The sequence below is a fragment of the Ischnura elegans genome, chromosome 1 (genome assembly GCF_921293095.1).
Source record: "Ischnura elegans chromosome 1, ioIscEleg1.1, whole genome shotgun sequence".
Taxonomy (NCBI): domain Eukaryota; kingdom Metazoa; phylum Arthropoda; class Insecta; order Odonata; family Coenagrionidae; genus Ischnura; species Ischnura elegans.
The window spans coordinates 83868978-83892578 of record NC_060246.1 but is presented as its reverse complement, the minus strand read 5'-3'; the positions used below and the strand labels follow the sequence as shown (position 1 = coordinate 83892578).

The 23601-nt window shown below is 40.6% G+C and overlaps 1 protein-coding gene across 2 annotated transcripts; it reads left to right on the top strand.

Annotated features, from left to right (window-relative positions):
• The first annotated feature begins 10001 nt into the window (after positions 1 to 10001).
• Positions 10002 to 23136, top strand: LOC124164895 (glutathione S-transferase 1-like). 2 transcript variants are annotated; one of them, XM_046542124.1, is made up of 6 exons: positions 10005 to 10112; positions 18433 to 18588; positions 20312 to 20370; positions 20478 to 20619; positions 21913 to 22080; positions 22935 to 23136. In XM_046542124.1, exons 2-6 carry the CDS (start codon positions 18448 to 18450, stop codon positions 23079 to 23081), a joined length of 657 nt encoding a protein of 218 aa, XP_046398080.1. In that variant the 5' UTR covers positions 10005 to 10112; positions 18433 to 18447; the 3' UTR covers positions 23082 to 23136. The 2 variants fall into 2 exon arrangements, with proteins under 2 accessions (XP_046398088.1, XP_046398080.1); XM_046542132.1 differs by lacking the exon at positions 21913 to 22080 and having other exon boundaries at positions 10002 to 10112.
• Positions 23137 to 23601: the final 465 nt, after the last annotated feature.

Genomic DNA, 23601 nt, shown 5'->3' with positions numbered 1-23601 from the left:
TTTTAAGTTTAATCCATTTTACATAATTGGATTAATATTACTAATAGAATAGTGTAAGGATTAATAAAATATCCCTCCCGAGAAAGCCGTAAAACTCACCATTTTTAACCATTAATTTTAAAATTCCGCACTTTATTAATCTCGCATCTACCGCTTATCCTGGAAGGTATTCCATACCCCCACACACACCGGTATTAGTTGCACCTAAACCCCCCAACCTTAATTCCCAGCTGCGCCCCTGGTGATGGGCACTACGCGAATGAGTCAGTTCAAATGTGCGACTCAGCAGATAGAGCTGTGAGGCGAGAGAGTCTTATTTGGTGAGTCGCGACTCCCTCCGCGTACCTACACTGTGCGTGTTGGAGAGTGGTAGAAGTCGGCTCCATGCACACACGACTCACTTCGCGCACAATGCGCGCTGGAATTGTGCGAGGCGAAGTCAGGCCCCCGGTGCCCATGACTCCCTCAGCGCACACTGTGCGTGTTGGAGTCGTGAGCGGTGGAAGTCGGGCTCGATGCGCACACGACTGATTCCACAAACATTTTCCGTGTGAGGCTCATCGCACGTTTGGCGGGTCAAAGAGAGCACATGGCACTTTTCGCGGGTAGCCCACTGCTCATCTTCTCACGTCGCTTGAAAGATTCTCCCGATTCATTTTCTGGGAATTACTCTAAAGAATCTCATATGACCCTTACTGTAATTCTCTCTCCTGCATGTTCCGTGCATCGTGCAAGAAAAATGGTGGAAGATGCTCATGTAAAAGTTGTCGGCAACGGCAAATTTATGAAAATCATACGAGACAAAAATGAAAATTTGTTCCAACACAAACAACTAAGATTAATCGAGGAAATTAATGATGTATTGCTAACATGAATATGCAGTTTCGGTGAGAATATTTTGTTACAACAGAATTTTTTAAATTGCCGTCATCTCTAAGCACAGGAGACGGAATACATTTTCCGTCTTCCATGAAAGATATAACGTATCGGCAGAAATGGTTCCTCAGTTATATCACCTGTTAAACATTATGACTATGCAATACGTGATTGATTTGAAATCAAATTTTCAAATTTTGAACTAGGAAACGTTGCATTTTAAATGTTCGTTCGGAAATCCCCTCCTCAACACCTTTCCCTCTTCTCCTTTCTTCCACTCCCTTCTTCCCCCTCCTCGCAATCCAGAAGCGCTTTGCTGAGATGCACTGTGCGAACGGCTCTCTGGAATGTGCTGTGAGCGGTGAGGCAGCTCCACAAAAAGAGTCGTTTATGCCTATGCTGGACGGCTTCGGATGAAACAATTGCGAAAGTGCTCCAGGGGTGAGGTTCTAGGGATAGAAGCGAGTGGATGGTTGCCCTTTCTTAAACGATTGTCGAGCCAACGCAGATTGTTATTATTAATGGGGGTTGGGGAGGATCAGCCTCCCCACCTCCCCGGTATTTTACGGAAAATTGTTAAAAAAGGTAATTTTTTAAGTGGCATCTAATGAAAGTTTTTTTACCAGTTTAACGATCAGCGTTTTAAAATAAATTATGAATGTCCAAAAGCCACTTGTGTATGCATCTCACATTCAGACGCATCTCCTGAGAGGTTTTGCATACCACTAAGGCGCCACTGAAAGTAATGAACCGTGCCCCCCCCCCAACTACGACCTTAATTCTTCCCTGGCTGCAATAACGGATTGTATGAACTCATAAAGATACGAGATCGCCATGCAAGAGAAGATTAGAGCCTTTCGTGCTATAATTCAATCTTCGCTGGTACTAACCACAAGTAGGAGGAAAGAATACATATTCGCATACCGCTTTAGAGAGACAAGAGAATTTCCTCCAAGGAAATTTTCGACATCCTCGGCTTCACGCTTTAGCGTCGGTGAACCTAGGTGTCAGAGGCCGCCATCACGTCACTAGAAGGCATGACACATGTGATACTGAATTCTTAATCGTATCTTTTTGGTGCCAAAGGGACTCACAGTGATCCACCAAGCAGTGAATAAAGGCACCATTTCTGCAGCATTTGCACAATTTTTCTATCATGCTGCAGGGGCATGGCTGAGGCATATAATGATACTCCGTATAATTTTTTATTGCAAATAAAATATCTATTTTAAGTGAATTATATGACGGATTACCACAGTAATAAAAATTTATTTTAGGGTATATTTTCAATTTGCACATATTCCTGAAGTCACGAGGAAAGGTTCGAGGAGAGTTATGCAATTTTAGCTACGCAATCAACTGCCCAAAACTCATGGATGGTAAAATAATCTGAAATAGTATCTATTCGAATGAAATGTACCTACGCGGAAACAATTGTTTGCACGCGGAAACCAACGCTTAAGCGTGAGAGGAACTTGTACACGACCATGTGACTTTAAATTTCAAGCGAGGCTCCATTGGCAAGTCTTTTTACGCAATCAAGGCGTTATCATTATGAGGACAAATTTTGAGGTCTCGCCAGTATTTCCTTCATTGAAAGCTCCTTCTGCATTCAAAATCTTTTTATTCTAAGGTTATTTTGTGTCTTTCCAAGCTGTTTTGATTTACCTCTGGGATGGAAATGTTTCTCCCTTCCAAAATGAGAAAACATTTCAGCTGCCTACCGCCGGTTATTTTAACCTATGGTACTTTCTATCGATGTACTTCTACGATAGTGTTTCATATGTTTTAAAATTTCAGATTCATTATCATTATTCATTCAGAAATATCGTAAGTTATCCAGGTTTAAAATTACTTATCTTACTATCGTACGCCCCCAAAATAATCGACGTACACCGAGGAGCGGATTCAGCGGCAAATTTGGGAGGGTCATGACCTGGGTTCGGGGAGTGTGAAATACCCCCCGGGAGAGTGGGGCGTCCCCCCTTGTAAATTTTTTTAAAGACACACGCTCCACGGTGAATACAACTCACTCCCACGTTTAGGAGTTGTAGCCATAGCTTTGCAGATACACTCCCTTTCCTCCTGTACAAGGATAAAAACTATTAAACTAATGAAATTTTTTTAAAAACTTGGTTGCGTCATGATCCCAGTCACCCCCCTAAATCTGCCACTGCATACACCTCTGTTAGATGCATGGGCATACCCATCGGGGGGCAGGAGGGCCAACCCCCTGCCCCCCAACCTCTCCCCTAGAAGCGAAAATAAATTTAGTTCAAAACTAAAGTTATGAACAAATTTTCTTATGAAGGAAAATTATATTAGTAAAAGACATGGAACTAAAATAAAAATAATTATTTTCCAAGCAAGTTGTAAAAAAAACTAATAAATTGTTGTCATAATTTCCTTAAAGTTTTGGTTTCATTAACCTTTTCTGTGCAAAAAAGTTACAACTTGAACGACCACGGCTAGTTTTGCCCCCCCCCCCCCAGTTTTGATTCTGGGTACGCCCATGATTCGATGGGCAAGCTAATATCTTTAAATGTGGAATGTGACTTACCGACGTAGATGTAGTCGAAGAGGTAGCCTCCCGAGAGAAATAAACTTGGCGCAATGAGGGCAGGGAAGGAAATGTGTCCTATTTTACACCGCGGATACGCTCTTATTCCTTTGAAATAACGAAACAGCGGAAGTATGAGTGATATCCCGAGGGTGATACTCTTATCCCATTATCTGGGATGGTTTATTTTTATTCAAACTGGCGGTGAGCTAATCTGCGACCATGGTTTCTCAGTCTGCCAATGATCGTTGCTGGGCGATTGAGTTTAAATGTTTCTCTTACCCACTCCTTCAGAGAAAACGGGCGATTAACCGTTTTGGGGACATGACCAAAATATCGAAAAAGATATATGGGCGGGATATTGGGCGTGAAATAGCAGTATTTCACGAATAGCTATGATTTACACCATAGTTCTTGTATAGCATCATTCTGAGTGAGAAAGCAGATAAATTCAGAAATGACCAGTTTCTAACTAAAGTAATTTATTCTATCGATTTGATGTTTTAGCGCTATCTGAGGAAGGAAATTACTGTCGCGATAGGATGACTCAGTTTTAAATGGGGTGGAGGAAGGTCGAGAAATGGGTGCGCTGATTAGGGGGATTTGAATGATCATTAGAGAACTCACTGATTTGAACATCATTCCCCCACTTTTACTCCTGCCTCCAGCTCGTCCCTCTTGTCTTAACAGCGTGCACGTTTAAAAGCAATGGCGATGGTGGACAGCCTTGCCTCGCTCCTCGCTAAATACTTGCCCACCCTCATTCTCTTTCCGCCATCCTCACTTGCGCAGTCTCGGCCATACACATATAACGAATGGATCGCCTATCCCTCCAATCTACGCCTATTTCCTTGAGATTACCCAGTAACTCCACCTAATGTTTTTTTCAGAATCCACGAAGCAGACATACGAGCAATATTCTAGGATCCTCTCCACTAAGAACCTCATTACCATGGGCGTACCCAGCGAGGGGCAGAAGGGGGCAGCTGCCCCTCCCCCTAGAAGCAAAAATCGCAAATTTCTTTAAGGAAAATAATTTTTTTCAATCAAATAATTTAAAAAACTAATAACCCTCCCCGCTAGTTTTGATCCTGGGTACGCCCTTACCGCTATTTCATCTCGAGTTAACTTTCCTTTTCTGAAACCAAATCGTCCCCCAAATACCCAAATTTTCTGAAACCCAATCGTCCCCGTCCCGAGGGGTTTGCCCTCGCCCCCATTCTTCTATTTAACATCCTCAGTAACACTTTCACCGCATGCGATATTAGGCTAATCGTTCAATAGTCTCCCCATTCAACGGCTTTCTTCTTTGTTGGTAGCGGAATAAGAATTGTTCACAATCTTCCGGCCAAGATTCCTCCTCCAATATCCTGCGTAGTGGTTCGAAAAACCTTCTCTTACCTTCCTTATCTAGTTTCTTCAGCAGCTGACACGGGATATCGTCTACCCCCACCGCTTGCCTAGCCTTCATATCACGGAGGGCTCTCCCGATATCCGCGTCTAAGATCCCCGGCTCAAGATTATCCTCCTCCACTGCACTTTCCTCCCCTATTTTCCATATTTTTTTCAGCAATTAACAGCTGTCTTACAGATTCTCCACATACTCCTTCCAACTACTCTGCAACTTGATTCGCTCCGTTAGGATTCGTTAGCATCTTTTGCCTTTATTTTGACATGGCTTGCCCTCTTTTACCACACGGTAGAGACTCTACTTTGGCTTACAGCGCGCCTACCTCTCCCTCCTTATACTTTTCCGTTTTCTCACACTCTCTATTCCACCAATTTCCCTCGTCCTCTTGGTTTTTCGCCGTAATCGATATTTTACTCCACTACACATCTTTTGCCTTGATCAGTGTCCACGCTCTTCCATTTCCTTCTCTCCTCTATTTATTTAATCATTCCCTCTGCATTCCACGGTTTCTATATGCTTCTGTTGTCAATGTACCTGATTGACTTCTTGGCTGCTTTAATTATCCCGCAGTTAAAATCTTATCCCACCTTTCGTCTGGTCTGCCTATCTCCTATCTCCCGGCTGCTATTCTCCACTTTTTCCTGGTATTCTCTCATCATATTCCCTTCTTCTTCTTCCGCGTTCCATTTACTTGTATTTCTGATTGTGCATCTTGTGCTGCATATCTTAGCCACATGTGATATGAATCCACATCCGCTGCAGGGGCGAGCTTTTCGGGCTATTCCTAAACCTCTGTATTACCATGATGTTATGTCTTTCTAATACCTCCCCCTTTCCCCGGACTCTTCCAAGTGTACCTCCGTCCCTTATGATGTTTTTGATGAATAACTTGTTTCTCTAGCAAAATTTTTCTGCTGTCTCTCTCTGATCGTTTCGCATTCTCAATCCAAATTCTCCTATTTCGTTTCTATGCCTCCCATACTCGACATAGCTGTTCCGGTCGCCAATCACTAGATTTTTCTTATCCGGGATTTCCGTGATTATTTCCTCGAGCTTTTCATGCATCTCATCCACTTCTTCCTCCCCATTATTGCTAGTTAGCATGATGTAGGCTTGAACCGCCACAAGGTTAGTGGGTTTCACCTCAATTTCCATCACCAGAATCTTACCGCTTACCTGATCCATATCTACCACTCTATTACCCAGCTTCCCGAAAGCTATTCCTCGTTGATTTTCCTTCCATCAACTATATACAACCCATCACTCCAGTAGTCCCCACCATCCTTCCACCTCACTTCGCATAATCCTTTTTCTCCATTTCCCATTTGACTGTCCTCGCATTCCATGTCTCCACAATCACCGCTGCCCTCTTCTTCTCCATCTTCTTGGTCCTTTTTTCTTCTATCTTGGATGCTGCTGTTGATAAGTCTCTGCAAGGGTATCGCATGTTAACGACCTCGAGGACATTGCTGACCTCGCTGCCGTGAATGACACCCGCCCTTTACGGGCGGGTCCCGTTACAATGAGTTTCTGAGGCTTATTTCGCTGTACTCCATGTTTCTCGGGAAGAAATAGTTGGAAGGGGTTCTTACTTCCATTTCAACAGTGTTTTTTTTACATAAAATCATCGCGTGGAGTACCTGTCGTCTGGTTCCTACCCTTCGACCTATCCGGCAAGGGTGGCCCTCCCGGGAGTAATTTCAAATTAATCTAATGCAGCTCTAAGGATCATAGGAGAGCGGAAGTTTTTCCACCGCGATAAGGTGGTTCCCAAGTGAAATGTTTGTTTACAATTCAATGCTAATCCCTGATAGTCTAATACAGTGGCGCAGCGAGGGGGGGTTTTGGGGGATAACCCCCCCCCCCCAGAGCTCAGAGAAATTTTTAAGTTTAATCCATTTTACTTATTTGGATCAGTATTACTTATAGAATAGTGTTAGGATTTATCAAATATCCCTAAGAAAGCCGTAAAACTCGCCATTTTGAACCATAACTCTTAATTTTTTTCTGAAGGAAGACCCCCGCAACTCCTGCTTACCCTAGTGGGTATGCAATACCCCCACACCCGTAAGTTTTAGTTACCCTAAAACCCCCCCTAGCCTTAATTCCTAGCTGCGCCCCTGGTGTAATACACATTTTTAATTATTATATTCGATTTGACCACGCTATGGTATTGTATTCTGAAGAATAAGCTGAAAAATACCCATTATTTACTATGAAAAATTGAAGCTAGTTTAATTATTGTGGCAGCCTGTGGTTTATGAGCTTTTATTCTCAATTATTGAAAAAAAGTTGTCTTATTTGACACGAGGAAATATTGACCAAAGATTCCCTTAAAGAAATAGCCGTATCACTGTGATTAGTTGCTATTGCTTAACTCCTATTCAGGATATCCCTCAACTGAGCCTAAATGAAGCATGCAAACCACAGTCCCAGATCCTATGGTTTGGAGTGAAATGCTTCCTTCTTCCGTTTTCGCCAAGTTCTTATTCGCAAGGCAATTCATGCGGAAATTCTTTGTCCTGGCTCATTTCCCGTAGCATTCATCACACCTCACGGATGACTGTTTCTTGCTCCATGCTATCTATATCGAAGTCATAATTCTGTCTGCATTCACTCTCGTGAAAAGAAAGTCATCAACACTTCCACGCTATTTAATCTGTGGACTGAGGTGTCAATTATCGAGCGGCATTTTTATTCAATCATTTTGCTACTTGCGCTCGAGCGTTGAAAACGTTGTCGACACAATGATTCGCCGGACTTAAGTAACTATTTTCCGAGCATAGTTATCATTATGTAATCGATAATACTTATAGAGGCGAGCAAGAAATATTGGAACGCAGAAATTAGCAAACCTCTCAATCGTTTCCCAGGCCTTTTATTGTTGCTTCATGCAATTCTATTATATTTTTAAAATTATTATAAACTGAAGTTTAACCAATGCCACTTCTCCCTCAATTTTGTTGCTAATGTGCTAATTTTGTTAGTTTTTTTTGCTAATTTTGTAGCCCCTTCAGGGGCAAATGTAAGGGAGGTAACAATCGGGGGGCTGTCCCTTCCTCCAAAATGAGGTTTGAAATCAGCTGCTCTATTGCATTGGGCGATATTCACGACCGGCTTAGGGAATTGGCACATTGAGGTAATATTTTATCTGTCTCATTGTATTTTTTCCTCATAATTTTCTGAGAAGATTGTGCCACGGCCTCATCTCTTTGAATTTTAGACTTATTGTATTCCACTGCGTGGCCGCTGGCGTGACGGACGGGAGTTGAGGGTGTGCGAAATGTTGGATTGACCCGAAGATAACCGAAGATGGGATAGCAGTATCGTACGGTGACCAGACAAAGTGGGATTTTTTTAGAGGCTTGTCGCGACGGAAAGACAATACCTTTAAAGCAATGAAAATAAAGCGTTGTGTGCAATAAATCGAAGCACTTCGTGTCCTATAGCATGATGCTGGTGATTAACGTATAAAAAACAAGGAAGGTGCAATCGGTGATTAAGAATGCCATTGTAGAATAGCTTTAAAGGCCGTTTTACATGGTACACGGAATTGCGCAATCTGACGTTACGTGCGAGGGCGCAATCAAAATTGCGTCGTGTAAAGCGGTGAATTGCTAGAACACATGCGAGAATGCTTGGATGCGAGCCGGCAAAATAGTCCCTGTTCTAATTTAGTTCATGCATTCGCGCAATTCCACGCCATTTTAGAAATTAAAGCAGCTCTAACCTGCGCAATTCCGTGTCCCGTGTGAAACGGCCTTAAGAGGTCGCCTTCCTCCCGGTCGATCGGCCATTTATTGTGAAGCATTTCTCCTTAAAAATAAAAAATAAAAACATTTCAGAGAACATCAAGTATACCTACTCATTACATATTGACCTGTATCTCATATTTGAAAAACTTTACATAATTATTTTATCAATTACAAGTTTTTTTTCACTTGAGTCGCCATTAAATTTTAATGAGGGTCTATTGAAAACCGTTAACATTTGAAGCCAATAATCTACATTTTAAGGAGGTAATTCAACCCGGAAAATAGTAAATACGACAGTTTGAGGGATACTCTTACGGTTGTTCACATGTAAGCTTGCTTTCTCATTCAACGTCCTTACTATCTCCTCTGATCTGTTGGGTGGGTAGGTATTCAATCAAAACGCCTGAATCAATCCACCTCGATTTGATCCAACTCTTGACCCTTCGGGACTCAGATCGTGGCCAAAATTTTCTGTAGATTTTCACCTCAAACTAAAAACAACGAGACGTTTCGCTAAAAATGAAAATTGTAAGATTTAATCGCGTGTTTCAATTTTTTTCACATATTTCTAAGAAAGCGTGTCTTGCACTATCCGAAAAGAAATCCGAAAAAACTCAAAGTCCCCCGAATGCAAGAGAAATAATATTTTAGCTAAAGCTAATAATTCATCCCTTCAAAACTAAATGTCATCACTCGATGACGATCCGAATAACTTGAGGGTATAACGAAGCCATTTAATGGGAAATATGCTCAAAATTAGTTTGCAATGCATAATATATATATATTGAGGATCTAAAAAAATTATTTTTCTTGCTAACTATAATGAACTTCATATTGTCCCTCCTTCCCACCTGTCTATGCCTTCGCATCTTTGACACCGCGGAGATAATGGGGACAGGGGTAGACTAATGGGAAGAGCCTACTGGTTACTTCCCCGGAGGACATTAGGTTTAAATCCCTGGTGAAACCATTGGAGACCTCCAAAACATTCCTTCTGCTTGATGTGGCTCAAAGAAACGAGCAGGCATCATCCACTACACATAAGTGAAATTCACACGACTTTTGTCGAGCATGTGGTAGGTTATACCGTCATCCTTAGAGTTTATATTACTATTAACGTAAAAACTGTTAATATTTTATATTACTGTTACTGAACACAATGTTTATGCCCTCACTTATCAAAAATAACGTTCCGGTTAATGAACTGAACGAACTTTCACTCCGCCTTTGCCTATGAGATCACGTCGGGATGGCTACATTCCGAGGGTGACCTTGAAAGCGCTACTACGCAAGATGAGAGGCTTAATGGGCAGAGAAGCAAAGAGCGGGAATGCTAGATGATTGGCGATAGGGAGGATGGGGAGGGGGAGAGGGCAATGCCGGGACAGCGTGTTGCCCGCAGTTGGTACTTCAGGCGACCGCTGTATCAGTGGGGAACCAAGCGCGGCAGCGAGCGGTGCTGAAGACTAGATCTGGTGCCGGCATTTCTACCCGCAAAAGTCCTATTTAGGTGAGTCTTGCAATGTTCTTAAAATATACCTGCTAACATTTTTAGAGCGAATGGCTATTGAAATTGTGGGCATAAACATTTGAAGCCACAGATTTGAACTCAAAGAACGTTACTCGGGCTTCCAGCCGAGTGGTCTCTCTCCATTCTGCCGACGCGACGTTTCGGAACTCGAGTCGTGTTCCATCTTCAGGGCAGCAGGGGCGCAGCTAGGAATTAAGGCTGGGGGGGTTTAGGTGCAACTAATACCGGGGTGTGTGGGGGTATGGAATACCCACCAGGATAAGCGGTAGATGCGACATTAATAAATTGCGGAATTTTAAAATTGATGGTTCAAAATGGTGAGTTTTACGGCTTTCTAGGGAGGGATATTTTATTAATCCTTACACTTTTCTATTAGTAATATTAATTCAATTAAGTAAAACGGATTAAATTTAAAAGTTTGTCTGAGCTCTGGGGGGTTTATCCCCCAAAACCCCCCCTCGCTGCGCCACTGCGGGGCAGGGCTTCAGGGCCCTGAAGACGGAACACGACTCGAGTTCCGAAACGTCGGCAGAATGGAGAGAGACCACTCGGCTGGAAGCCCGAATAGCGTTCTTTGAATATATTCGCCAGGACAGCATCAGATCCTACTTCACGGTTTTGAAAGCGAAATAGTGCACTTCGCATAAATTTGGGATGAACTATTTTACTGTACATTTTTTTAAGCTACTGGAGACATAGTTTCCATTTTGCCATGAATGGATATTATATATAGTGAAGCACGAAGCCGGAGTGGAGAGGACTTTGAAGCCTAGAGTTCCCCGAAACTTTTCCCTTGTGTCGACCACCCGCGATGTATTTGCTGTGGTGACCATTAGCCCAGGGGAAATCCATTCCTACCCTGCCACTCCATTCATCGATATGGTAACATTTTATTAAGTCTGCCAATGGTCAACGCGGAGACTTTAACTGTCAACACTAAGCAAACGAAATACGTAGCCGATTGAATGAAATGTATCGTTTTCCAATGTATGCTAATTGAACATAAACCTCAGTGTGTACAACCCGTTTGACACCCAGGCACGCCCCCAGAGCATATTTCTGGCTTTTTTCCTGCATATAGTAACGAGCCTACTCAAGGAGAAATGTAAAAGTAATGCATTGGTAGCTTTGAAGATGTAGGGACAAAGAGGTTGGTCTCAAAGCTTAGCCAGTCGGGTGTCGTTGTTTTGCAGCCAACGCTTTCAATAGGGTTTATCTTGAAATTATATACAATCAGACTCCGTTTGCGCATCCACACTTTAAGTATAGGCCTTGGCAATCACATAGGGTGGCTTACATTTTTTGTGTCACCCTTAAAGAGCATCGACTCACAGTCTGAGATGTATGGTTTGCTTTTATTAAAAAAAATGAAATGTTTAGACACGTTAGCCAGTGTATTAGCTTGAATCTTGAGGGTTCAGATTGAAATTCAGGCGTTGACAGAAATTTTTGGACAGAAAACCCGAGCCCTAATTTCGGTACCGTCCGCAGGGCACCTCAAGTATCGCGCTCCGTCCGTCGAATGAGATGTAGAGATGTGGTCCCCTTGGCGTATTTCTTTGGGAGGCGGTCAATTCTGACGCAGAATTTACTCCATTCTTTTTTTACTTTCCTCGGTGGTACAAATGACCTCAGTTGCCGGTTGCCATCTCTAAGTATGCCAAAAATTGTGACCAATATGCATCATCTAATAAACAAGACTATATGTTATAAATCGTTTGAGTGAAAATACAGATGTTACCTTCCATGATCACGAGTACCGTATCTTCGATTGAGGTTATCTCTTTAGCGCAGCTTGCGGCATAAACCTGTTCGTTTCCCTCCGCTTCATAAATCACGGATCCGTTTGTCGAGTCGTATCTGGCTCTTCAGGTACGTTCGAAAGCGCAGAAAACCATATTAGAAGAGAGCGAAAACTATCATTGCATTAAAAAACATGGGCTATTGTATATAAGGTGTGGGAGAACTGAAGCTCTAAACGACTGTATTGACTCTGTGCCATAGCTTTTTAAAATTGAATGTTAAATAGTTGAAACAAATATGTAAGAGATAAGTGAGATTAAGGCATGTCAGTGGTATTGTATTTTCAGTTTTTATGTAGGCATTTGAATTTATTATATTTCTGTGTTATGCTAACATAGTCTGTATTGACAAGTTGAATTAGTGTACTTGCGGGTGACTCCATAATGAAGGTATTCAACAAAATTGTCTGCCTTTATTTCCTTAAAGAAACAAGTATTTAAAAATGAATTTGAAACTGCGAAAGATGAAGGATTCACATTAATGAAAGCAATAGGGAGATTGAAGTGAATTGGACCATTCAATAAGACCCGAAATAGTATTTTATTGAAAGGATCGCGTTATTGTAATGGAAACATAAATTACGACGAAAGTAATCCTCCACACACATCCATTCTGTTGTTTGGTCTTTCAATGAGAAAACGCGAAGTCCGCCGTTCATTTTTCATGAGTTAGGGTCGTAATTATAGTTCTAGTCCATTAATTCGCTAAGGGAGAGCCTTTCATTAAGGATTCCAACCCCTCACAAGGGTTTAGCTTACAACGAAATACGCGAGGCCAAGGAGAAGTTGATAAGCGGTGAGCCGCTCGGCATGAATTCGTGACGATATCAACTTCTCCGCGGGAGGATTAATAGAATAGAATATTTTTATTATGCTCTAGGTAAAACCTATGAGAGCAAAAAAAATGGAAAATACAGGAAATGCTCTAAATCTTAACAAAGGCATTTTGACAAGTAGTTGATATTTGTACAAAAGATGTAACATATTCAATACTAATAACACAGAAGTATGTTTTAACTTAGACAGAAATAAACACACACATACATATGCATATTTATGTAGAAATTTTTGTTAACATTACAACTTTAAGATAATAACTTTAATGAGTTTAGGAGACTGAATTAAGCCCAGACTTCAAATACGAGTACAGCCTTCTTTTAAACGACTGAAGTGATTGTGACGACTTTATATTTGGCGGAAGAGAGTTCCAGAATCTAGACGCAGTTGGATGAAAAGATTTGAAATATATATTGGTGCGGGCTTGGGGAATTAGAAGGTCAGAAACACGGCGGGTGGAAATTCCAGTAACTTTTTTGCGGGGGATGAATAATTCGTACAGGTATACAGGAGTCTGTTTTTGGAATAAGGAGAACAGAAAAGATCCCAGGATATAATCCCTTCGGCTGTGAAGAGGTAACCAATTCAGATCAGTGTAGAATTTGGACAAATGTTCATCTCTACGTAAATCAAATATAAATCTAACACAGGAGTTAATTAACCGTTGCAAACACATTTCAAGTACAATAGGTAAGTCATTATAGACTAGTATACAATAATCAATAATGGAGAAGATAACACATGTGACAAGCATAATTCTCGTGCAAATAGGGAGATTTTTCTTTTGTAGTTTCAATAAATAAAGAGCCTTATTCCCTTTATTACATACTTCAAGCACATGCTGATCCCATGATAGATTGCAGGTGAGCGTGAGTCCAAGATATCTTACAGTCTTGGTAACCGGCACAGTGGTGGAAGCGAAACTTAAATTTGGGAGGCTGTCATAAGCAATTGTGTTTAGAAGTCTTTTATTACCAAAAATTATAGCTTGGGTTTTGATTGGGTTTAACTGAAGGCAGTTTAATTCAGCCCAGCTGCATATGGAGCGAATTTCTGAGTTAATCATGTGGATTTTGTATGGAAGCTCTTCTACGGTAGAATGAACATATATTTGTAAGTCGTCTGCGTAGAGCATATATTTACAGTGAGTGATGCTCTTCGTCAGATCGAGAGTATACAGAGTGAACAAGAGAGGTCCGAGGACGGAGCCTTGTGGGACACCGCATGAGACCGGGAGCCAAGAAGATATGTCACTACCCTGGCCCTTGACTGCTTGAGTTCTGCCCGTCAAGTAGGAATGGAGCCAGTTCAGGGCGGAACTAGAGAAACTGAGGGATTTCAGTTTACGTAAGAGCAGAGAATGGTTCACTCCATCGGATGCCTTGCTGAAATCAAATAATACCATAAGTGTAATCAGTTTGTTGTCGGTGGCGAGACGAATGTCGTGTGTGACTTTGATCAAGGCAGTCTGGGTACTAAAGCCTTTACGGAAGCCCGACTGATAAGAATCAAGTTTATCGTGCAGTTTGAGATATTAAAAAACTTGAGTATGAACAATTCTCTCCAGTGTTTTTGATAGGCCGCAGAGAATAGGGTGGTTTCCTATTATTTTTTTATTGCCTAAATCGAAAGATTATTACTCCTGGAGTACGTATTTCACGCTTTTAGATTTTTAAATGACGATATCTATTTTTCGCGATCAAATGAAAAGTGAAAAATTTCAAGCGCGCGAAAACGCGACGCGTAAGTAGGAATGAAGGGAAAAAGTCCGTACGACGCATTTCTGGTTCCCCCTCCCGCCTGGTAGGTGACCTTGATCGAGGCTCTGAGCGCTGATAGGACGCAGGATGCTAACGGGTAGCTGAGTACCTTCCTGTCTGGTAGCGCATGGCTTAAAAAAGGTTTATTAATACCTTATCAATCGAAGAAAACTTTCCGACCTTAGCCAGTTTTAATAGGTGATTATAAAGACATGTTTCCCTGAGCTCTGTGACTCATGCATGCATTGGTAGCCTCTGACGATGCATAACTCCTATCCTCTCGTGTAGAAACTAGGTCCCTGTGACGTCACGTGGAGTGGAATCGCATGGGCGCCAATCTGGCCTTTTTCAAATGAGGATAAAATTTGACCCTTGCCATTCGTCTAAACCGGTATTTCAAAAACCAAATAATTTGTGTATTATGAATACACTAATGGTGTGTAACGAATCGCCATCAATGCCTTTTGTTTTCTTTGATGAAGGAAACTACCCTATTGAGGTAGGTCGAAAATCTGAGGGATTTACGGGTTTACTGACCTCGCGTATAGGTGTAATAAGGCCCTTTTTCCACACAGCTGGAAACTGAGAGTAAGTTAAAGAATGGTTGAAAATTTCAAGAATAAATGGCAGTAGAACATGTGTGGCCTTGTGAACGAACATCATTGAAATTTGGTCGTACCCTAGGGAGTTCGATTTGGTGAGCTTCAGGTGCTTCAAAGCACATTCTGGGGTGATGTATTGAAAGAAGAAATTTTTATCATCGAATGGGACAGAAAAGTCGACAGAATTTAAGGCAGATATTGTCTCGGTGCTTCCACTCGTGGGAAAGGAATTGAAAATTGGTTTATTTGATCTATAGAAATATGGTTAGGCAGTACATTTGAACGCTTTCGTACCAGCCCCAGATTCCATATTTCACGCCATGTTGTCTGTTGATTTCTAACTTTCGTAAATTTTGAGCTAAAATACTGGCGTTTAGCTTCCGAAATGCGAGCTTTAAGCAAGTTCTGTGAGACCTTGTATAAATGAAAATCTGAAAGCGTTCTTGAGCGAAGGTATGAAAGGCGGAGGCGATTGCGTTCTTGAATTTATCGACGAATTTTTTCATTGCACCAAGGAGCATGAGTACTTTTGGGATAGCACGATACCATAGGAGCAGTGAGATTGATACACGTTAGCATATGAGAGTTTAAATAGTTTACTTTAAGATCAATACACTTTGAATCCAAAACAAGACTCCAGTCCAAGGTCGCCAATTTATTCTGAAAGTTGAGTTCGAAGTTTTTAAGCCTACGAAATTTGAAAGGCTCAGGTGAAGTAGAGTGATATTTGAAGCGATAGGTGATTTGTAAGAGATCGTGGGCTGACAAGAAAGGAACAGGCATTTGGGAATAGGCTACTACCTTTTCAGGATCATCGACAATACATAAATCAAGTAAGGTGTGGCTGGACGAAGTGTGATGTTTTGCAGTGAAAGGAATAATGTGCAGATTATTACTAAAGGTAAATTTATGAATATATTGGCTATCATGATTATCTTTAAGTAAATCAGAATTGAAGTCACCTACTATGACTATATTTTTAAAAGTGGGGAAGAAGCGGAGAAAGTCATTCTCAAATACAGACATAAATCCAACTTTTTGGGGGCGATATATTACACTTAGCATTAATTTTTGTGAACCTAGTCCAGTGATTTCGACAATCAAGTATTCAGGTTGAGAACAATACACTGCAGGAGAGGAGACTAAAACTGAAACATGAAAACCGTGACTAATAAATATACCAACGCCTCCCCCAAGGCGATCGTGCCTCGAAAGATGGTAATTTGGGAGAGACACAAATTCCTCAGGGATTTCCGGGTTTAGCCATGTTTCAGTGAGACATATAATATCGTAAGAAGCATTGCAAAAATGAATTCGAAATTCATCAATATGGCTAAATAAAGATTGGCAGTTCACAAGGCAAACACTGATTTCTTTCCGAGACCTGTCGACTTTAGGGAGTAACAGGGGGGCCTGATGTTAATAGAGTTTGTTTAGATCTTCTTCCACGACGATAGAAAGCCGCTCGCTACCGTCGTTGACACGGGCGAACACACGTCCATTTCGTACCCATAGATAACGGATTTTTCCTTCTTTCTTCAAGTCGCGAGCAGCTGCGTATAGCCGTCTATTTTGTGGGGATAATGACTCATTGACGTAGATGCGGAGGTGATTCGGGCTCAAGCCTGTGTTTAAGTCCCTTAGTATAAGGCTGGGTTTCCTCTTCTTGGCTTGAATGAGCCCTGCGGCAACACGGGAGGTTACGAAACGAACGACAATATTTTCGGCGTGTTCTGGTGATTGTTCGTCGCGAACAGCTCGAGTAGTTGGAAACGGATCGAAAAAGGGAAAAGTACGAGTCTGTTATCTTTTAAATTTTATCATAATCGAGAAAAAAAGGCTAAACTAAGTGAACTAACTAAATCGGTAACATTGGAAAGCATTTGAAGGGACGACTAATTTGAAATATTCTAATATAAAATATTCATCTTCAGGCACTGACGATAGCGTCAGTAAACATTGATATCGTTGTGTGTGAAAACATTGAATGCGTCCGGAGAAGGAAAAAGAAGATAACGAGTGTTTGTGGTTGCAACATGTTAATTTGGTAGACCCGTTTGCTACATATTGTCAGGCTCCCTTTGAAGCGAGCTGCATCATAGTTGTATTTCATGTCCGTCGAGAAGAGTTAGTACTTACATTTATTGTCGGGGGAGTAATTTACATTAGGTAATTAATTTAATTAAAAAGTGTGGTAGTACACATAGATTATTAGCTTATTGAAGAGCTGAACTTGTCCGAGATGTAATACTTGAGGAAAATCTTCAACAACAGAGCAATTTATCGATTTAAATGGACAATTGTCGTCACAAATAATATATCTTGATCGTTTTCAATGTTTTCATAGATACGAAAGGCTAATACTATGCATAAATAAATACAAGATATTTTTGATGCAACTAATTTAATTCGTCCATTTAATTATCTCATGCGCCAATTTTTCTACTCTCTCTTTATAATTCACGATGAAAACAGCCGCAAATCGACGCCACTCACTGCCATTACAAGGAAAATTTTGTCATTATCATTCATCCGCAACCCACTCTCTTGTTTATTCTCTTTCTAGTAGCAAACGTGGCCCACGGAAAATCGTTGAGCCATTCCCCAGATCGCCTTATCAATCATGCATGAAGGCGTTTTCTTTGAAGAGAGATACCGTGGGAGACGCGCGTGTGGACTATTCGTCGAATTTCATCTTTGCATTAGTCATGAGGGGCCATTTACTCAATGCCAGTTTTGTTTTCCTGTCAAACGTCGGGCGCGTTACAGGCAGTAGGCAGCCGCTGATCAAAGACGTCTATAGGCAGGACGTAGGCCATCAATAGTAGTTCTCCATCTACTCACCAGGTAAACTCCAATAGGTAAAGTCACTCTTTTGATCTGGGTAGGTTTATTCCATTCTCAGAGGGAAAAATTTCTGCTGGTGCTTTCATAGTTGACGTCCTCGAGAATTTTTATGAATAAAATAGTGATGTGGTGCATAGTCAGTAAACATATTTTGATTATCACGATTGGAAAATTAGACGTATTGTTGTTTTTACTTTATTACGTTATTATTAGAAAAAATCAGTCAATACTTCTTATTGTAAAAATGTTTTTGTTGCTTTTCCTGCGACCATTTCCCGGCATTTTATTATCCCTGCTCAGGACTCTCAGGGCTTGCTGATGATATTGCTCAAAATTCATAAAACTATTATGACGTATAAAAATAAATCCAATTTGTGTGGCTTTTGATTATCATGAATTTATTTTACTTATCTTCTCTTTTTTCTACGATGAAAACTTCCGTTTCTTTCAGAGAAAACTCAAGAAAATGCCCCTTGATCTGTATTATCTTGATGCCAGCCCGCCGGTCAGAGCAGTACTTCTGGCTGGAAAAACTCTGGGGGTTGAGTTCAATCTAAAATTCGTGGATCTATTCAAGTTGGAGCAACGTTCCCCGGAATTCTTGAAGGTAAGTTAATAGAGCTGAAAGTTAACCATGATAACCAGGGTAACCAGGGGCGGATCCAGGATTTCTTTCTGGGGGGGGGGGGGGGGGCACTTCGTAATACAAAACGAACGCAATAACAATGGGACATTATTAAAAATCTTGCATATTTTTTAAGGGTCGGGGGGGGGGGGGGAAGCGCCCCCGTGCCCCCACCTAGATCCGCCTATGAGGGCAACGAAACTATGAAGGGATTCATAGAATAAACTAATGCTCACACGATCTTTTTAACCCTACAGTGTTTCTCGTTAGTAAGACTAAATGTACCTATGCTATAATTTACCCGGCATAGCTAACTCTTTACTTTTGGCACATACTGACTGGCGAAGTATTTTATTTGCCGTAAAAACAGGGTTTTGCTCACTAAAGTTTCGGGAGATTAAAGTCCATCTAATGATGGTTCTCCGCTTTTGCATCCAGGAAATTTTCGGCCACGGTTTCGACTACCAATCTTATTATTGCATAAAATAGTTTATGCTAATCTGGACCATTAAAAACATTGGGTTACGGCAGTAATCCATCAAGTGAATGGCTCCCTCGGAAGCTCACCGTAAATTTCCCTAATGTGCCATAGGAGATTTTAGTACCCGCTATAGGACTGGCCACCTCATAAGAGTAGATACTATCCATCTCAAATCAACAACACCACTGATTAAGAAACAAAAGATTTGCCAACAGTTTCATAGTCCACTTAGCATTGCCTATGAACGTATGCTTTAGGTAGACATGTAGAATGTACACGTTTGATTTTTGCACCACCGAGATTATCATCGATATGGTAATCGAGATTTAATCACGACGGTATCGCAAGCATAGATCTGGAACAATACATATTTGGTGAATGGGATCCTTGCGGAAATGAATGAATTACATGGTGCAGTGCTTGCCAAAAAATCTGATCGTTAAATCGTGGAATGGTGAAACAATTAAAGCTCGTTGAAGAAGGGGAAAGAGACCGTCTAGGGATGATATGATCATTTTTGGTAGATTATAATGTAATTAATGTTTTAAAATGTTCATTTCAATTTGTCCCTTTGTATTTTATTACTTGAACATATCTTATTCCAAATTAATTGAATCAGTTCCGATCATTGTATATCATTAAATTGTAAATCATGTATACTGATTATAATTCATTAAAGACTATTGACTTATTATGGCTCGCGTTGCTGCTGCAATTTTTTAATCGAGAGCGAAGCGTATTCTTTGCTAACCTATTTAGCCAAGTAGATGGCCGGAAAATCAATTTGGTGACATCATTTTCCATAAATATTTCACTACAGTGGTGAATTAAGAGTGTGGATGGGAGGAGGGGTAATCCATACCATCCCTCATAATTCCTGAGAAAAAATTATAATCATGCGCGAAGTTTTTGACCGCAAGTTTCCTTTTGCTGCTCGATGATAATTTTTTTCGAGTAAGCGCTTCATAGCTATTTATTATTCCCAGGATGTTTCACTGAACCTCCATTTTGCGGAGGGTTTTACATATCCTCCAGGTTCATGGAAAAACTCCACTTGAACTACCCCACTAAACAGCGGCCTAAATCCATCCCGTATCCCATTGGAATGAATACTTGTTTTACATTAGTAGTCTCATAAACATATGATAACTGAGATCTGTATTTTGAGGACTTGTCACAACAATACGGTTTATGTATACATGATACGAAATGTTTCTCACACAGATCAACCCGAGGCACACTGTACCAACGCTTGTAGATGATGGTTTCGTATTGTGGGACAGGTGCGTACGTACTATCAGTACTGACAATCTGTATGGCCTTAATTCTGAGTTTAGCGTGACCGTCACCGTTTACCTAAAACTCTAATCCTTGATATTTTTCCTTTTAGCCACGCCATTGTGGGTTACCTGGCGAATAAATACGGAAAAGATGATTCCTTATATCCGAAGGACCCCAAAGCACGGGCTATTGTGGATGAAATGCTGCATTTTGACAACGGAACTCTCTTCCCCAGGCTAAGGAATATAACGGTAAGAAAAACACGCAAGTTTATTACCATTCAATATTTTTACCATATATACTCGCTAGATGACTTGCGTTAATAAAACCATGAAAAGCAACTTATGCGTTAAAGCGATCTCTCAAGAGTTCAAAGCCTAAAAAAGAAATGTAGCTGCTTATTCGTTGTTATTTAAGAAAAATCAGAAAACACGTAGCTTATTTTTTGGGTGGTCACGTTTTAAATTTTCTTTTCCGTTTCTTAATCAATTAACACTCCAAAAAATTACTATTGTGTCATTTTTGCTGAAATGCGTTGAAAGCTTGCGGTAATTTATGTGAGATAGATTCAATAATATAGATTTAAGTATTTTTCTGATGATTTATTAAATTTAATGGGTTGAATTGATGATTATATCTCATAGCTGATATGGTGTATCCCAAGTTAACCTATCGCGAATGTTTCATATCGGCTTAAAGAAAAATACTCTTAGATCAAATTTTCATATAGAATTTAATGTAATCAATAAAAATTTCACTGAATTACTTAACGAATTTAATTAGAAGGAAAAGTAAATAAGGAAAAAAATCCAAGGACTGATATGTCAGAATATGAATGAATAGGTACGTTTGTTGTAAAAACTTACTTCCATATGAGGTTTTAGCCTCGTTAAACATTGAAATAGGAAAACACTTCCACCAGGTAATCACCGAACTGGTTCGATTTATTGATCTCCGGGACAAAATCGAGAACTCTCCTCTATTACAACGGCGCACACAATGGAATCCCGCAATGTGAAGAAACCTCGTTCAAGCGCCGCGGCCCCTAAGCCGCAACATGCGTCCATATTTTTTCATTGAATAGAGAAGAAATAGTAAATAGATCGAAATTTTTATAGTTGTTAATTCACAAATCTTGAATCGCGACCTTGACATCAGCAACCATTGAAATGCTAACAGAATATGGGTATGCGTATTGATAGAGGGAACCGATTAGTTCGGCAGTGAAACTTCGAATTCCTCTTTATCTGCATTTGCCCGTACGCAAAATGCGTAGCTAGAAAACTCGCCATGCACAGTTACAGATGTTGAGCTTGAGCTGATCCCGGGAATAGTCATTTCACGGTGTAGTGAAATTTCCCTAAGTTATTTCTCTAGACCTTATCGTAATCATTGGTTTTCTGTCTGAGTAATTTTTTCCAGTCAATTAAACGAACAAAGGATCTGCCCCAAAGAATTAGCAATGTCTTCTGCTCACCGAGCGACTGTGTGATTGTTTGTATTCTTTCCTCTTACCCTGTACTTTCACCATTTTCCAAATCTAGTTTCCGCTGTTGTTCCGCGGAAAGAAGGAATTAAGTCCAGAGGCAAAACAGGAAGTGGAAGAAGCCTATGCGTTCATGGAAAAGTTCCTAGAAGAGCGCGCCTGGGTAGCAGGGAACAACATGACAATCGCTGATTTTTGCTGTGTGTCAAGCATTACATCCTTAGAAGTGAGTATTTTTTCGAATGGCCCTTAGCCATTGCTCTTACTCGTAAAATTTAAATGCCGGTAATCCGGGCTCCTTTATGGGGGAAAAGAGGGAACGCTTGTGAATAGCACTTACTTTTACGGATGCCGAAGGGTCAACTGGGGGTAAGGTTTTTTACAGGTAAAACAACTGAGGTATAAACTTAGAGCTGTATTAAAAAGTAAGTAGTATTTAAAAAATGCTTTTACTCTCGAATATTTATTGTAATGGAATTCACTTCAGGAACGAGTTAAACAGTCAGTAAATTTTAATTAGCCAATAATGTCGCAAGTAACAGTGACATATTCAATTGCTATCTGAGAATTCTGCCTATTGATTCATACCAATTTTCTATACAACTATGATACCTGAAATCAAAAAGCTATTCAAAATGTTGGCGAATAACTTGTTTTTGTCCTTCCATTGTTCACCGAAGAATGGTATTAACTTTTTTCGGTACCGACGTGGATGAAAGTTAAAAGATAAATATAATACACTATGATGAAGCAAATATAAAATTTTTAAAGCAATGTCTGATGTTTTCGGACGAACTTCAGATAAATCAGTACATAGGCCCCTACCATGCTATTTGGATGGACTTCCTTGAGTAGATTTTCTACCCTGTTTTCATTTCACATACATGATTTGTTAATTTTGATGAAAAAGGCATTTCTGCCAAGTCTTTTTGCAACAATACTTTCAATTTCTGTGGTTTATTACGGATTTTTAATACAAAAATTTGTTTTCTGTTAGTAAATATCGCGCAGTGACGCACGCAGTCTTGTGCTTGGATCGAATTATTGAGTTTGACATAAAATTACCTATTGTCTTTACAGTGCCTGGTTCCTGGAATCGCGTCGCATCCGAAATTGGCTGCCTGGGTGGAGAAATGCAAGAGAAATATGGTTGGATATGAGGAAGCCAATCAAAAGGGATTGGATAATTTTAATTTATACGTCAGAAAAGCGCGGGGAGAAGCATGAAAGATCATGTCTTAGAAAACCTTCAAGACAAATAATAAAGTTTCTCTCTATAAAATTATCTTATTTTCTTTAAGGTCTCTTAAACTTACACCTTTTGGTCAAAGGGTCTCTAAAAGTTAGACCTTGTGATCAAATTCCGTCCATTTATCGCACACAGTGATGGAAATTTTTCCCATGAAAGCCGCTCGTCAGTATTGCTGGTCCTTTGGTATACGTTTATTTTATTCTCTTCATACCAATATAACTTCCATTCATAAACCTCTGTCACCTTCTCCATCACTCGCCGTTTGCCTCGCATCCCCTCTCTCTATCATGCTATATCATCCTCTCGACCTCAGTACAGGGCCATTTCTTGTAGCTCTCTAAGGGTCTCATGGGAAAGGAAATAGTAAGTTTTGGGACTTGCCTCATCATGGCGCTTACAAATTTGCTGCATTAAACTCAGTGAAGAATGTGTATGATCGATTAATATAACACAGGTATGAAGCCAGGGGTGGGATACGGGGGCGTCAGCCCTCCC